Source organism: Columba livia, chromosome Z, assembly GCF_036013475.1.
Source record: "Columba livia isolate bColLiv1 breed racing homer chromosome Z, bColLiv1.pat.W.v2, whole genome shotgun sequence".
In the NCBI taxonomy this organism is placed as follows: Eukaryota; Metazoa; Chordata; class Aves; order Columbiformes; family Columbidae; genus Columba; species Columba livia.
Genome location: NC_088642.1, coordinates 27,269,210 through 27,286,849, shown reverse-complemented (window position 1 = coordinate 27,286,849; position 17,640 = coordinate 27,269,210). Strand labels below are relative to the sequence as shown.

General features: G+C 41.5%; 1 protein-coding gene across 2 annotated transcripts in view; it reads left to right on the top strand.

Annotated features, from left to right (window-relative positions):
- Positions 1-5,835: 5,835 nt before the first annotated feature.
- IL6ST (interleukin 6 cytokine family signal transducer) overlaps positions 5,836-17,640 on the top strand; it is a 35,991-nt gene continuing 24,186 nt past the window's right edge. For both annotated transcript variants that reach the window (XR_010468795.1, XM_065045233.1), the window contains exons 1-4: positions 5,836-5,992; positions 12,359-12,439; positions 13,552-13,863; positions 16,870-17,002. Coding sequence is in view for 1 of the 2 variants with exons in the window: in XM_065045233.1 (XP_064901305.1) it covers positions 12,373-12,439; positions 13,552-13,863; positions 16,870-17,002 (512 nt within the window). In the remaining variant the exon portion in view is untranslated. The remainder of the gene's footprint in view (positions 5,993-12,358; positions 12,440-13,551; positions 13,864-16,869; positions 17,003-17,640) is intronic.

Sequence of the window (17,640 nt, the reverse complement as noted above, 5' to 3'; positions counted from 1 at the left end):
CTTAGAGGAAGGATGAAGAGGCCAGTGTTAGCTCCTCATATTTAGAGTCACTCACTGCCTAAGATCAGACCTCACACAGACAAGTTTCAGGCCCAGTATGGAGAACTCCACTGTGTAATGGAGCAACTATAGTGTTGAGCACGGAGTCAGGCACCCTTGTGCTGTCACTGCTGTGGTCCACAGTTGAAGACCAAGTACATGAGCTCCATTTGAAATTCTGTGCCTTATAATCCAGTTATCACAGAATCACAGAACGGTTGCAGCTGGAAGGGATCTCTGGAGATCACCTAGTCCAACCCACCCGCTAAAGCAAGTTCACCTACAGCAGGCTGTACAGGAACACGTCCAGGCGGTTTTGAATGTCTCCAGAGAAGAAGACTCAACAGCCTCTCTGGGCAGCCTGTTCCAGTGGTCTGGCACACTTAAAAATAAATAAGTTTCTCCTCATATTCAGACAGAACATCCTGCATTTCAGTTTGTGCCTGTTGGCCCTTATCCTGTCATTGGACACCACTGAAAAGAGTCTGGCCCCATTCTCTTGACACTGACCCTTAAGATATTTATAAGGACTGGCAAGATCCCCTCTCAGTCTACTCTTCTCCAGATCCAGCTCTCCCAGCCTTTCCTCATAAGAAAGATCTCGAGTCCCTTTATCACCTTAATAGCTCTCTGCTGGACAGTCTCCCATAGTTCCTTGTCTTTCTTGAACTGGAGAAACCAGAACTGGACACAGCACTCCAGATGTGGCCTTACCAGGCCTGGCCACAGGATTCCATTGGCCTTCTTGGCCACAAGGGCACATTGTTGGCCCACGGTTAATTTGTTGTCCATAAGGACTCCCAGGTCCTTCTCTGCAGAGCTGCTTTCCAGCACATCAACCCCCAACCTGTACTGGTACATGGGTTTGTTCCTCCCCAGCTGCAGGACTCTACACTTGCCTTTGTTGAACTTTATTAGATTCCTCTCCACCCAACTCTCCAGCCTGTCCAGGTCTTGCTGAACAGCAGCACAGCCTTCTGGTATGTCAGCCCTTCCTCCCAGTTCGCTGAGGGTGCACTGTTTCCTTTCATCCAGGTCATCAATGAATACAACCTGAAAAGGCAAGTTATGTGATTTTGTTCTGCACTAACTGAAACACTGTTGCAGCCCAACCAAAACTCAAGGAAAAGCCTGAATTACCATGGCCAGTCATAGTTTGAATAGGACTGTTCCCTTGCTCCCTGGAAAGGACAGAAAGTGTCACTTATATGTGATTTTTAAGAGGTTCACACTGGAAAAGAATCCACAAGTACTTCCATATAACACGGATTGGTTGTGAATACACATCCTATAACAAATAAGACTGAACCATGGCCTTGATTTTTCAGAATGCCTTTTTCTGTTGCTGGCATGACTTCTGTCAGCCCATATTTAGGCTCAGCTCAGCTGTTCTTCACACATGACCTTATTTTGACCAAATACAACATTACCTTGGCAATAAAAGACTGACATTTTCTGGCATGCTTGTTATTGGCCGTACTGCTCATGAAGGTCTTTGTGGCCAAGTGAGAAAGAAAACCCCACTCATTTTGAGGACATCTCCCTCTCCTTTTTAATCATCTTCTACTGTTCCTAGTTGGACCCTCTTGTCTACTGTCTGAGAGTTCTGCCTTAAGCATTTTTCCAAGAACACATCTACACTTTGGGCTGTGTATGCAGAATGACCCCATGGGCTTTTTAGCTCTAGCAGCTGCCAAAAGCATGCTAAACTCATGGGCAGCTCACACATGTGGTGTGACTGCAGCATGTCATAACACCTTCAGCTCATCTTAGCTACCAGTCTCAATCAGAAGTTCTTGCAGTGAACTGCAATTTCACTGTATTACTCATTCTAACTTAAGCATTTTCTATATTTGATTAATTGTATCCTTTTCAGAATTTTTATTTTATCTTCTCTGATATTTTATCTTCTCTGATTGCTTTGAATGATATCCACTTAGAGTGTAAGGACACCAAACACTCGTATTCATAAGTTCAAGTTCAGTACAGTGATACAAGCTGAGATCACACCATCACTTCAGCAAGAGGTTTGGATGTGTCACTGAACGAATGTGTCACTAAACAAGTGTGTCACTGAACCTCCCAGATAAATAGTACCACATAGCGATTCAGCCATCTCACAGAAAATGTCTTTGACTTGTCATGGGTCAGGACATTGCCATTAAAGGGTCTTGCTGTTCAGCTTCCCCATAACTTTGAAAATCTTTCCCAAAATCCCTCTTCTGAAAGCAACCCATCTCCAACAAAACTACATGTAACCAGGACCAAGGAATCTTTTTACATCCTTGATGTATCTATAGTATGCTTCATGTCCTTATATCAAGATAACATTTCGGAAAGATCTTTTCCTCTTTGTGGCACATCTATTGTAGGATGCAGTAGATTCTGCATTGATTGCTGTCTTTGTCACAACCTGTTACAAAACCACTGAAATGATCCATTAAGAGTGGTACAGATTTGTTCCTAGGCAATCTCTAATAGCATCTCTAAAAATATCCCACAGTCAAGCAGGTACCATCACTGAATGTTTTTCAAGTGTTACTGCCCGTCTCGGTATTCCCAGGTCTCTTCCTCCTGGGGTTGAAAAAACAAAGGATGTGAAGGCATGCTCCACCTACTTACAGCCTAGCTGTGGATGGTGGGAGCTTGGAAATGTCCTATACAGCCCTGATCTGAGCACTGTGTTGTAACGCAAATTGTTGTGTAAATGAGCAGATACATAATTCATCTCAAAGAACTTCCAGATCCTGACAATTAACTTCCTTTTTTTTAGTGAATTTAATAGACTAACTTATTTCACACAATGCTTAATTCAATGTGCAGATTAAAATGCTGTTTTGAAGGAACATTTTTTAAATGTGGCAAGAACTTTGAATTTGTCTGGATATTTGAAAATTTAAATTACTGCTGTTTACATTACCTACATATCAGTACTGTACTACATATCCAGTACAATATACAGCAGTATAATGTGTATCAATAGAGGAGAAAATAATGTAGTAAATCAAACTAAAGAGTATTTCAGGAATCATCAATGTGCAGAAAATGCATTTCACAACATGCTTGAAGAGCTTAATTGTTTTCTTCACCTGAGGTCCCAGATGTCCTGATTCTGTCAAATGGCAGTCATAATGCTATTAACTTGTTTTTACCTGCTCGCACCAGAAAATATCTAATCATGTAGTAAGAACACTCAGAGTTTTGGTATGTTATTGAATGTACACTCTGTATATTTTAAAAGGCCACAGTCCAGACAATCTATTTTATACTCCAGGCTACAAGACTCTGTGCCAGAATGTACACCTTTACAGCTCCCACGGACCATGTTGGTTATGCAAGCAGAGGTTTTGGCCCAGTGTTTGTGACCACAGTTGAGTTTCATCTCCACCAAGATTCAAAACACAGTATTTATTACTAGACAAAATGCTGACACAGAACTAGAAATCACTGCAACATGAACAATCCTCCTGTCAGATTAAAACTCTAGGTTTCATAAGAATAAAAACAAAACTCAACCCACTAAGTGATGTAGCGTAGTTGTTCAAAACATTCAGTCCTGCCTGTGAAAGAAGGAAAAGATGAACAAAAAGCCACATTTAGGGTAGACAGTGATCATTTCTGAAAAATCTATCTTACCACATTTAATTCCACTTACTTGCATTTGCAATATGGATGTCAAATTATTTTATTGGAAAGGAAAGACAAACAGCAGCCATGACCATGAATTACTGGACTATCAAGATCAACAAGATATCAGCAAGGGCTGTTGCAACTGTCTTCAGGTCACCCACAAGGGCAGTGGCTACCCAAACATTGCAATTAGGGCTGGTCAAAAATACAGGACTGACTTGCGCCCCCTGACTGATAATATTGAGAACAGGGACTCAGTCTGTCCATAAGGCTATACTTCTGAGGTATCTTTCCATGCACCTAGAGTTTGCAAAAGGTAGACAGACAAGCATGCTATCATCACTTTTCAAATCCACAAAAGATCTTCTGGAAAGCAACTTATCTTAGAAGAAGAGGTCACACAATACTGAATACAGCAACTAAATGGTTACTATATTAATATTTTGTGCCAATATAAAAAAAAAAAAAAAAGTACAATTGCAAACAAAGTGTTTTGTTCTTCTGTCCAGTTCAGCTATGTTGAAATGGTTTTACATTGAGCCTATAAACGGCCTGTGAAATAGAAGAGCTCTTGCTTATTTGAAGAGTTACAATACGAGTCATGCATGAGGCCTAAGAAGGGATTGGTTTTGAAGGGGACGCATGTTGTTCTACAAGTTCTGGCAATAAACCAGGAATCGCTTCAGGCTATCGGATTTCGGAATAAGAATGTCACAAGAGGCTTTCTGTTGGCTGGGGGAGGGAGGGAGAGTTCAGCATCGACTCCTGGAATGTCTGTTTAGCAGCAGAACTATAATGATCTTAGAGAACACAGATGATAAGCTAAAACAAGAGAAAAACAAACAAACAAAAAGCTCACCACATTATTTTAGTGGTCCCTCTCGTTGAAGCCTGCTTCCACTTAACTTTTTGTTGCCAAACACTGATTTTTTTACAGTACTGAAGTAGGGGTATCCATACAGACTGAAAATCTAACAATTATACATGATTCTCAAACTGTAATTCTACATCAACATAAGCACCAACACACCAATCATAACCTGAAGAGAAAGCAAAAGTGAAAAATTGTAATGCTGAAGTACTTTTCTTCATAATGAAAAAAAAACATGAAACTTTTTCCCCGGATGTCATTTGTCCTCGTATATTAAGAAGAGATGGAACATAAAAAAAACATTCTAAGAGAAGGCGGAAAGTACTGGGTCTATTAAGTGTAGAGACTATCAAGAGGAGAAACAGTAACACAGTGGCAGGAAGCAATTTGGGCACGCATCAGTTATGTCTGGTTACTTTGCTGACTAGAAATGGCCTACTCCAACACTCTGAGCACAGTGTACGTCTGTGGTTGCGGCACTGAAATGTGTTCCTTCTCACTCGTGAACTGGAAAAAATTAACCTGGAATGAAGACGACATCTCAGAGCACATGACTGTCTCCTGTTTATAACAGTAATTTTTTGGGATTACTGAAGGAAGAAATGTACAATGGTAACAATCGAGCCAACAGGGAGGCTTCCCTGGATCCCCATCACGTGAACGATCCACTAAGGACCACTTCCTAGCCGCCCAGCTTTGCACAAACAGCTTTTCTACGGGCTGCTGTCAGTATGAGCGCTCTGCACACACCGCCGCTGCCCATCGGAGCATTATGCACCCGCCCGTGCTCCCAGGGGAGCCTTGCAGACGCTGGAAAGGGCGCTCCCTCCTCAGGCCTGTCCGGGCGCAGCCCCGCCGCGCCGGCAGCGCAGGCCCAGCCGCCCAAGGGCCGGGAGAACCTTCCAGAGGCCCCGCTGGCGGCGGCCCGGGCAGGGGCCGATGCGCCTCGGCTCGACGCCCCGCGGCTGCCGCCCACCCCGCAGGGGGCGACGGAGGTGACTGCGCTCCCGGCGCCCTTCCCGGGACGCGGGGCTCCCCACCCTGAAGCCCCTGAGCGCAAACCCTGCGGGCGGTGTCTCCCCGAGCGGGGGGCGCCGGGCAGCGGGCGGCGATTGGTGGGAGGCGCCCCCTCCGCGCTCACAGACCGCCCGCCCCGCCCCCCCCGCGCGCGCCCCTCGCGCCCGGGATCCTGGCACGGGCCGGCGCGTTACGGGAAGCTCCGCCCTCCGCCCCCTTTCGGCGACGTCACGCGACCGCCGTCCCAATGGCGGCGCGAGCCGCGGAGGGAAGGGCGCCGGGCGGGGGGGAGGGAGCGGGAGCGTGACCGTGACCGGGCGCGGGGCCGCGCGTGCGGGACGGCGGCGCGATGGCGCGGCGGGGACGGGCCGTTATTTAGGGGCTGTCGGCGGGCGCGGGGCGCTGGTGGCGGCAGCCCCGGTGCTGCGGCGGCAGGTAAGGGCTGGGGAGGCTCGCGGCCGTGGGCGGTTTCCCCTTCTCTTCGGTCCCCCTCAGCTTCCTCGCCGCTTCTACGCCCGTCGCCCTGAGGGGCGTTCGCCGGCGGCAGCCGCGTTGGGCCGCGCTTTCCCTCCGGGCTGTAACTGCGCTGGCCTGGCCAGGCCGGGCCGTGCGCCGCGGGCGGGGGCGGGGGCGTGGGCGCTCGGCCAAGGCTGACTGGAAGACCGGGGGGAGGACGGCAGCCCTGCGCCACTCGCTTCCCAGCCGATCCCTCGCATTTCTCCCCGGCGGCGGGGGCGTCCGGCTGCGGCCTGCCCCGCCCGGGGCCCCGCCCGGCCCGGCGGGCTGTGAGGGGGCGCGGAGGCCGCCGCCCGCTCCCGGCAGCGGCGTCTTCCCTGCTCTTGGCCGGCGATGGCTGTTAAAACGCAACATGGCCTCGCCTGGGGTACCGGTACCGGGGCCTGAGCGGCTGTCAAGGCCCTTTTGCCGGTGTGCGTAGTACCGTTTGCTGGGGGTGTCTCGTCTGCAGCCCTGACACTCTTGGTGCGGTTTTACTGACCTGCTGGCATGGTATGGAGGGTAAGACTGAAGATTATCTGGGGTTTTTCTCTAGTGCAGTGGTTGTTAATACTGACAATCTTAATAAAGGTGCTGTGACCCTCACTGGTCTCCTGTTCTTTGGCCTTTTTCAGCTCTCTGGTAAGCTTGGCCATATTACTGGCAGGCATTTTCTTGTTGAAAAGTGTTGCATTTTTGTTGCCTTCGCCACAAGTGGTCTGTTCTTGTGGCCTGTAGATCAGAAGGTAGCAGACTGCTGGCCTTGAAAGAAAGGCATACTCTGTTTTACATCTGATCCAAACACTGTAGGATTCCCTGATGAATTAGGGAGGAGTGGGTGCAGTGAACAGCCATGGTCATCTGCTGACTTTGATGTGCTCCTGTGTTCCAGTCATCATCGCAGCGGGTCTCTGACACCCTTCCTAAATAAAAAGAGTGTCATTATTTTTGTCTTGTAGATGATGAAACTGAGGCACAAAGGAAAGCGATCTGCCAAGTGTGCTGGCAGTGCAGACAAGAATAAATCTCAGTCTTGGTTTTCATAGTTGCTTTAGGCTGGCTAGGTGACTGCCGGTTGGTGGCTGTTTGTTAGTTCTGAGGCATTTCTGAAGGAGAAATATAGTAATAGAACTACATGGAGGTTATAGTTTTGTCATTTGTGATCTGTCTGGTCACTCGGAAAGGGGGACAGAAAGATGGTCCACCACCTGAAGATGTCAGATGTTTTGGGAGTTACTGTCTCTTTTTCCCACCCTCTTTTCCATTATAGAGCATTAAATTTTTACTCCTCTTCTTAAATACTGTTACTTTTAGAGGAATAATTATATGCGAAGGGTATCTTTTAGAAGCATGTAACTTCCGAACTTGATGCTGTGTGCTGGAAATAGGAAAGTAAGAGAGGCTGATGAAAGCTTGAGATTACTTGCTGGAAGTTAAGCATTGAAAATAAATATTTGGATCTTGTTTATGTGTCTAGAAAAGTGACCTCTTCACTTAAAGCCTATATATCATTTTTTTTGTTTAAGAGAAGAAAGACACATGCATATCTCTAAATCTGCACACAAAATGGAGATCCACTGTCTCCCATACTGCATCTCTGGAGGATTAGCACTAGCACAGTTTAGGAAAATAAACTTCTGGGCCATTTTTTTAGGATGATTCTTGTATGAACAAGAACTGTCTAAATTAGAGAAACAGTGTTGATGGTTGTCAGTCTAAAAGGTTTGACTTCGAGATGAGAACACAGAATACTAAGACATTATTTTGTAAAAAAAACACCAAACACTGAAGTATTTCAGAGAAAGTGATCTGCAGTTAAGGAAGATAATAGGAAGAACTGAGTTCTTGCAAGCAAGTATTTGGTACCTCTAATGAGGTGTTTCAGCCATTTTAATCTGTGCCCCTGTTTGGGTTTTTTATTCTGAGTGCTATACTAAAACCCCAGAGGCAGGGAGAAGCGTCCTTCTAGAGGCAAAGGAGTGACTAATGTGGACAACTGATTTGTCCATTTGGTGAAAGGGATAGAAATAATATTTGTGTATAGGTATTTTCAATATGAAAATTAATTTCAGAATATTCTGCACGTATAATGTTATGACAGATTTTCATGTAATTCTCTTAGAGGTATTTGGGCTTTTTTTGAGTCTCATAAATATTTCCAAGAAATAAGTAAGCTTGGAGGAAGGAAGGAAGCTTGCAGATGAAATACTCCTAGTTAGAAAGCAGTTACAGCTTGAATAATCAAAATTCCTTGAGAATAGTTACAGTTTTTAGATGGGCTTTAACTAGTGCCTGGCTTATTGTGAAACCTGAAGCAGTAGCTGCTGTGTGCAGTTTCACTTCTGTGTACTGGTTTCTTGTTGTATCTTCCTGAGCTATGTGGATTCTTAGTTAGAGATTACCACTAGAGGCTGTAAATTTAGCTCTTAATTTTTTTGAGGAATTTCTGGAAGTCTGTTTGTCAACAAACTTTAGGCTTTCAGGATTGATGAACAATGAGCCTTAATACACCTAATACCTTCTTGTGGTGGTCATGGTGTTATTTATACCTCCTGACTTGGAAGTTGGCTTTGCTGGCAAGAGTGTATTTTGGCTGTAGTCTCTTAAACTGAAATTGTAATTCGTAGGTCAGTTGCACAGTAACTGTCATCTCTCTGAAATGGAGATGTGATGACTATGGCATCATGTGGCATACACCTGAATTCATCTTGAGGTTATTTTCATTATTTATGAAGTGAGATTAATGTGTAAGGCTTTTCTGTTTTGCTCAGAATAAGTAATTGTATCTGTTTTGCATAATGCCTGATGTTTCTTAAAAAGCTGTGGTCCACAAGTTAGTCATAAAACTCAGTGCTGTTGCTACTTTGTACATATGACCCTTGACATTAGGGTCATTACTAGCTTTTCATAGGACACTGCCTGAAGCATAGGTTTAAGGTTCAGGTATAAGGGCTTAGTGCTTTTCTTTCAAAATGGTAGCAGGATGTGAAGAATAATAGAAGTCACATAAGACTGAGACATTAAATGGGGTGATCTTGTGGTACGTGAATTTCATATGTCCGTCTTTACTGAAGTAATCTAAGCATTTTAACAGTGGTTTGTTGTTTTTTTTTTCTCTCAAGTTCTGTGACTTGAGGACTGTGACCAGCAGTGGTTCTGAATTGACTGTGTATTTTGATGGACCTTGATCCCTTGCCAGTTTGGCAGACTTAACTATGAAAGTAACCTGGCAAACTTCTAAGGTCAATTTCTTTTTCAGTCTTCCTGTCCTGTTTACTTAGTGTTCCACAACAACTACATGGTATAGATAGAATGTTGGTTTGGCTTTTTTTTAAAAAAAAAAAAAAAAAAAAAAAAAAGAAGAACAACAACAAAAGAAGCAAACAAACACATACCAACACTGCCCCCCCCCCCAAAAAAAAAAAAAAAAAAAAACACAACAACCACCAGAAAAACCCCCACACCTGACTAGCTGCTTCAGTGTTAGTTCAGCATCAGGTTGAACTTTCAACTTAGACCTGTAATATGCTACACAAGTTTGTAAAACAGAAGACTGGGCATAAACACTGAAACTATTGAGTTTTTTGTTGTCCAGACTCACAACTGAATTACAATAGTTAAAGGTGAAGAGTTGGTGTTCAGCAGCATTTCTTTTGAATGATGATACTATATTTTCAAGTTTTGGTGTAGCTTATATGCAGGGTTTCTGTGCTGTTTGCACCTGAACATCTTCATAAGCTCAGATTTTAAAAAATCACTAGTTTCCCTCGAAATGCTTATTTTGTTAGTTATAAACCTCAATTTTTTTTTTCCAGCTTTTGTCTAGGCAAGATGGATGGAAGTGCTTAGAGTAACTCTGGTTCTTTCCCCTATAACTTAATTTCAAGTAAGGATCAGTCCTGTAAAAGCCAGAGAGACCAATGTTTTAAGAAACAGCACACATTTCTAGTTGCAGTAGCCCCTTTATGGATTTAGGGGTGGGTAGCTTTGATCTTCCTCAAACTGCATTGATCAGCAGAAAGGAGTAAAATACATCAGAATGGCTAAAAACAGATAGATATATGCTAAACGGTAGCATGATTTTGAGACTGTAGTCACAACTGCAGTGCAAAGTAGTAGAGATTTGAACTTCAGCTTCCCATGTGTAAATTAATCTGCTCAGGACAACTAAAATGTTGTATTCCAAGTCTGTGATTTCTTACAAAAAACATCATACAATTCTGTATTATTGTTTACTTCTGTTGAGTTGGTTATTGCCTTTTAAATGTTGGCTTTTATGTTCCTTCATGCCTTCCTGTGCTCCACAGTTTTTTTTATTTAACCTGAGCAATACTTAGTATGACTTAACATTATTTTAATACTAGTAGTTTTTGAATAGTTTTGTGAAAATATTGTTTAACCTGAAATAAATCATTACCCAAAGGAAAACCAATAACCTGGTAATTATGTAATGCTTAGCTTAGCTGACACTGCCTTTATTCTATTGCAGCACCAGTTGTGATACCAAATGGGAGATAAATGCTACTTTGAACATTGTTTAAAAACTTTCCTTTGTGCTTTTTTAAATCTGTTTCACTCTTTCCTCTTCAGTATGGAATCTGCTTGTGCTGTTGTTCTGCAGCTTTTGGCAATTAGCGGGGAAATGGACCTGCTGCATCTTTCCACCTAGTTTGTAGTTGCCTTCAGGATTCTCATGAGCTTCAGATCTTCTGCAGCTCAAATTGTTCACCTTAAATAGCTTTAAATGAATCTTGATAAAATAACAAATCTTAGGGTCTGCCCTGACTAGAGCACAACAAACTTTTGGTAGCAAACAGTATTTCTGATAAATGTTAATAAGTTGACTAAAATAGATTTCTATGTGCTAGTTTTGTTCAGTATCTGGAGGCCTAAATCAAAAGAGAATATGCTTCTGAGTTTAGTTGTATTCACCATGTGAATTTACTAAAATTTGTGAAATTAATTTGAATTTTAAAATGCAGAAAGTCATGGGTAGGTAGAAACCTGATGTTTCAGGTATTGGAAGACTTTTCATCCATAAGAAGCAAAAATCACTTGTTTTAGTTATCTTGCTGTGTGCTTGCATTAGATATCTAAAGATGCATTGCACTTAAACTGTATGAGGGTTTTCATACCCAACCCACTGAAAGTACTTGAATGTAACATAGAAAAAAATAATAGCTTTTTGATTCAACTCCATACAACTACAATCTGATTATACATAAGCCTTGTTATTTCTTTTTTAAAAAAATGTCTAGTGACAAAAATGCTTGTTAACATAGTTTTCAAGTCTTCTAATCAGTCATGTTTCAGTATAAAGTTTTTGTATAGGAAACTTTGATGGGTTTTCGGTAATGAACTCACAAGTATAGATGCAAATACAGATACCGCTGAGTGATTCTAATGGCTATTACTTTAAACCTAACTGAAACACATCTACATTGGTGAGCACTACAAAGACTCTGTTGTAAAGGTTTGAGATTGGTTTTCATTTAGTGCTGCTTTCTAATTCTTATGAATACAGACTTTCTTTATGTTACACTGGTTTAATAAAGCAAAAGGAGTATTTCCTGTCATAAATTGCTGTTTCTCTTCTGTCTGGTAATAGTTAATGTAGATTTTAAGTTTTCCTTTCTAAGGAATACTGTGGAATTCCTTGATACTCCTTAGTGAGTTGCCATTTATAGGGATAAAACTCAGAATACCAGTTTCCAAAGAAGTGTTGTCAGATCAGTGAAAGTAAGAGGCATTGCAAACTCCCTTGTAAAGCTTTGAAGAATTACTTAATACTTTTTAATAACAGCCAATGATTCTTGATATGGAGGTGTTGTGCTTTGTAATTCTTGAATGAATTTTAAGTCACTTGTGAATGAGGTGCTTGGTTTTGTGGTGACTTGTTCTGAACTGTGTGCAAAGTATTTGTCAGTATGGTAACCATGTTCTGTTTTAAACCCTGAGTCAGTGTTATGCCCTACATTCTATCTGAACCTCCCACAGAAGTACCAGTTAAGTTTGTTTCCATATATGACAGAAAAGACCTATGCTGATGCCTTTCTTAAATTTCTAACTAAAAAGGTTTTAAACTGCATCTGTTGTCTCAAGTAGACATTGGATTTTGTTATAGCAGTGAGTAAAATGGAAACAATATGCCCTTTCTTTTTCTAGAGTGCCGAGATACTGACTCTTTTGGGAAAGTAAATGTGCATACCTAAGAAATCGTCATTGTCAAATCCGGACTTGTATTTGATCTATGATCTAAAGATAAGAGTAATAGTTTAATTTAAAAAAATAAAATCTCTGTTGCAGGAATCCTGTGCAGCATGTTTCCTGTGTGGAACCGGGTGGTCCATGGCTTATATCTGCTCTTGAGTATTTGTTCTCTTGAAGGTAAGACGAGACTTGAAGAACTTTAATTGCTTGAAGTATATACTTGATTTTTGTCTAGACACTTGTTGGGTGAGGACAGAAAGCAAGTTCTATTAGGGTAGAGAGACCTAGTTTATGGTCTTAATACTATGGCAAAACAATGCATATTAAACCAATATGCATTTCTGCCTCTCTTCATTCCTCATCTGTCTACAGAGATAGTAAAGAGCAACTTCAGTCAGTGGAAGGTTGCTTTGCTTTCACTGACATCACTGGAGCAGGTTACTTTAGCAAACTGAAGTTTGATTTCACGTAAGCCAAATGGTATCTAAATGAAAACCTGTCTTTTTCAGACTAAATGCTGTTAAACCAATAAGCTTCCACTGAACTAGTGTAGTAGGCTCTATGATCAGGTTAGAGCTGTGGACCACTTCTACTGTGTAGCAACTGATCATCATAAAGGTGTTTAGTATGGCTGATTCAAGGCAGTACTTCAGTCATTTATATGATCTTTAAAACTTGGCATTTTTCTCTTTAGGTGCCTCTGTAGCAATAGTCAGCATTTTATTCCTTTTCCTTTGTAAAAGAGCACTACCAAATGTGCAGAGTTCTCTGTAATTCCCAAATACCCTTATCATATACACACTGAAGCTTTTGAAACAGACAGCTTGAGTATTTAGCTGTTTAAATGCAATTCTTCTAAAACTCGTCCACCACAAAAAAGGTGCACACTTATCCAAATTTTTTCTTGTTAACTTTTTCAACAGAAAATAACTTTTTAAATGCAGGAGTAACTTCAAGCATATTACTGTACTCCCAGAAAACATACTAAACATTCAGTCCCTGACTCTTCTCTCTCTAAAGGCCCCTGTTTATTAGTAGAGCTTTTCTTGCTTGGTAAAATGCTTTTGTAAAGGCCAGGGTTTAAAACTGCACTGGTTTTCCCCTTAAATCTGTTTGGTGGTCCACTAATGAATTTTGGTTTTATAACCCTCAAGTAACTAACTAATTCAATTCCTGCTTATGCACATGTAGTATTTTTAACGTTACACTAGTGTTATATCTGCAATATTGATTATGGAATACTCTATAGTTTTTAAAGATGCCATTCCTTTTTGTTTGTTTGTTTTCAGTTTCAGGTGGACTTGTACAGTCATGTGGTCACATCATCCCAGAGTCTCCTGTATTGGCTATTGGTTCCAATTTCACAGCATTATGCATTTTGAATGAGAGTTGTCTTGACTTTGGCAATATCTATGCCAGTCAAATTATCTGGAAAGTTAAAAATAGAGTGGTACCTAAAGAACAGTATCGTGAAATAAACAGAACAGTTTCCAGTGTCACATTCAATGATACTTCTTCACTAGCTACTCCTCTGACATGCAACATTTTAGCAGATGGACAGATTGAGCAGAACATTTATGGAATTACAGTTACAATAGGCTGTAAGTACCATTTTTCTTGCTTTTTGTTCCAGTCTTAAGAAAGTTGCTCATCGTTAAACAGGGAAGAGAATGCAAACAACAGAAAGAGTGCACATTTTGAGATTATTTTTCTTCCCTCAGTTCCTGGATAATGGTATAAAAATGTTGTCAAATTGCATGCCGTCAAAGCTGGTAAATATGGACAGAATAAAGTTTTCTAAAAAATAGAAAAAACTGTGGAGTATTTCAGTGTTGAAAAAGGAGAAAAAAAAAAAAAAAAAAAAAAAACAAAACAGAAAAATATTGAAGAAGGAAAAATTAAATTACAGAAAGATGTGAATTTAACTGAAATAGATCCTGGGAAATAAACTAACTTCTTGTTTCTGTTCCAGTGTTCAAAGAAATACAATAAGGTCATATGTCCTGCTTTCATAATAACACTATAGTATTAATGGACTGAGAAATATTTAGTCCATCTCTATCACTAAAGCTAGCCTGAACTGCCTGAAGGATGGAACATACTGTTTGTATTACTGTACCTGTATATGTAAGAAAGTAGCTTTAACAATACGTTTTCCTCGTTCAAGCATGATAGCACTTGCATAGTTGAGAAAGTGCTCTTTGAGAAAAGACTGAGGTCTTGAGAATTATAGAATCATTTTAGTTGGAAGAGTCCCTGGGGATCATTGAGTCCAACTGTAACCTAATTTAACTGTCACTAAACCATGTCCCTAAAAACTTAATCTAAGTGCCTTTTAAACATCTCCAGGGATGGTGACCCCACCACTTCCCTGGGCAGCCTGTTCCAATGCCTGACAACCCTTTCTGTGAAGAATTTTTTCCTAATATCCAAACTAAACCTCCCCTGGCAGAATTTGAGGCCATTTCCCCTTGTCCTATCACTTGCTACTTGAGAGAAGAGGCCAACACCCTCCATGTTACAACCTCTTTTTAGGTAATTGTAGACAGCAATAAGGTCTCCTCTCAGCCTCCTTTTCTCAAGGCTGAACAGCCACAGTTACGTTAATCGCTTCTCATCAGACTTGTGCTCCAGGCCCCTCACCAGCTTTGTTGCCCTCCTCTGCACTCTCTCCAGCACCTCAACCTCTTTCTTTCAGTGAGGGGCCCAAAACTGAACACAGCACCCAGTACTGTGATACTATCACTTCTCTAGTCCTGCTGGCCACACTATTCCTGATACAAGCCAGGATGCTGTTGGCCTTCTTGGCCACTGGGGCGCACTGTTCACTCATGTTCAGCCGCTGTCAGTCAACACCCCCAGATCCCTCTCTGCCAGGCAGCTTTCCAGCCACTCTTCCCGGAGCCTGTAGCACTGCCTGGGGTTGTTGTGACCCAAGTGCAGGACCCAGAACTTGGTCATGTTGAACCTCATACAATTGGCCTCAGCCCAACGATCCAGCCACTACAGATCCCTCTGTATGGCCTTCCTACCCTCCCACAGATCAACACTCCCACCCAACTTGGTGTTATCTGCAAACTAAGAGCGCACTCAATTCCCTCATCCAGGTCATTGGTAAAGAGACTAAACAGAACTGGCCCTAATACTGAGCCCTGGGCAACACCGCTTGTGACTGTCCGCCAACTGGATTTGGCTCCGTTCACCACAACTCTTTAGGCCCAGCCATCCAGCCCGTTCTTTATCCATCGCAGAGCACACCCATCCAGGCCATGAGCTGCAGCTTCTCCAGGAGAATGCTGTGGGATACGGTGTCAAAGGCTTTACTGAAGTCTAAGTATACAACATCTACAGCCTTTCACTTGTCTACTCGATAGGTCACCTTGTCATAGAAGGAACTTAGGTTGGTCAAACAGGATCAAAAATAACATGAATAACCAGGCATACTACTTTTTAATTGGTGGACCATTTATAAAATAAGTAAGTGTTCAAGTGTCCTTAATATTGGTGTATGAATGGCTACTTAATTTTGGTGCCTCCTAGTGTTAGTAAAAAGTATGGCAGTTGTTGCATGGTCTATAGAAACAGCTGGCCTGATTTCACAATCTAAACTAATGTGGTTTCTAGCATGAGTTACAAAATGCTTTCACAGAAGAACAGTGTTCTCTAGTTCAACTTCTGAGGAGTAAATTCCTTAACAGAAAAGATGTGACAGGCAAAGTGTATGGAAAGGTGAGGACAGATAAAGTATTTTGAGGGATGATAAACTGGATGACAGTACAGATAACATTCTGTAGTTGTAATTCACATATTAATCCTGAGATGCGTTTGTATTTAAAGCTACTGTATTTCCATACTGTCAATTAAAGTCTGTAAACAATGAGAAAAACAACAGGTTTGAGAAGAATACACCTGTTCAGGAGCAAGTCTATAAGTTTCATAGGGTAGTTATGTAGAAAATAGCATTCTGTCTGAAAGGAGATAAGATTCTTCAAGTATATTATCCTCTTGTAAGTAGTGATATTCTAAAAGCTAGAAACATACTCTTTGTATGCTGTGATTTTAATTTGTGTGAAGGAGAAAAAATAGTTCAGCTGCACTCTGAAAGTTTTGTACGTACAACTAAAGTGCATTGATGAAGATCCCTTATGTTTCCTGTAGGTAGCTGCAGCTAATGCATCCTTCTTCCATAGCTCAGGTGGTAGTGAACAGACCTATCACAATTTCCTTAGAGCACAGGTTATTGGCAAAGTCAGCGTGTGCCAATCCAGGTGTCATGCTCACTAACATTTTTTTTCTGTGTGAATTAAAATAGATTTAGACAAGAGGTGGCTGATACTGGATTTTCTGCCTCAAAGAATGAGAAATCTGTGCTGTTCCTTGCTGTCAGGTGCTTGTTTTTTATACAGCCTACTGTTCCTTGACACAGCCAATTAAGCCACTTCTGTTGCTGGATGGTATCCAGTACTTTTTGCCCCATCCTGTATAAATAAATCTGACTATAAATGCTTCTGTTACTCACTGATATTGATCTAATGAGACACTTAGCATGACTGTTACTGGATTGAAATGTGCATATAGATTAATTATTGCTAACCTTTTCTGTACAGTGCCACCAGAGAAGCCCACAAACTTAAGTTGCATTGTGCATCAGTTGTCAAAACTCACATATCCTATGACTTGTACCTGGAACCCTGGAAGGCATACGTTCCTGGACACACACTTTAGGTTGAAATACAGATGGTAAGTAGTACTCTGTAGAATATCTGAATAGTTTTGAAGAAAAATTACAGACTAAGCCAAACTTCCTTTAACTTCCTTGATACTTTGGGAGAGTTCTTAACTGAAATCCAGTTTTCTGAAGTTTCTTTCTCTTTTTGGGGGAAGAGTTAAAGGAGTTGGCATTTAAAGTAATTCTAAGTCAGACTTGACATTTTCTTGCTTCTCTTGGTTTGGAGTAACAGCTATCTCATACTTTTCCATTCTTGAAATACATGATTAGTGTGGCTTGAGTACAAAAATCTAATCATTAGGTGGCTGCACTCATATTATGTATTTTAGGTTTTTCTGTGGTGACTATTCTGGCCCATTCTATACAAGTAGAAGGTTCCTTCCAATCCAAACCATTCTATGATTCTAAGTAAGGAAACCAGCATGTAATGACTTTATTTTGTAGAGGTATTATCTGCTCTTTACTCCTAAGAACTCAGAGTGATATTTGTCCATGATTAACCCTAACATGGAAGCTTCTCCTGTGAAAGTGAATATTTCTCCTGTGAAAGTGAATTAACTTCAGTATTTTTCAAACTTTTCAGATGGCCCCTTGTAGTTTAAAATAGAGTAAACAGAATTGTTTCTCTGCTCTGGAAACACAAAAGATT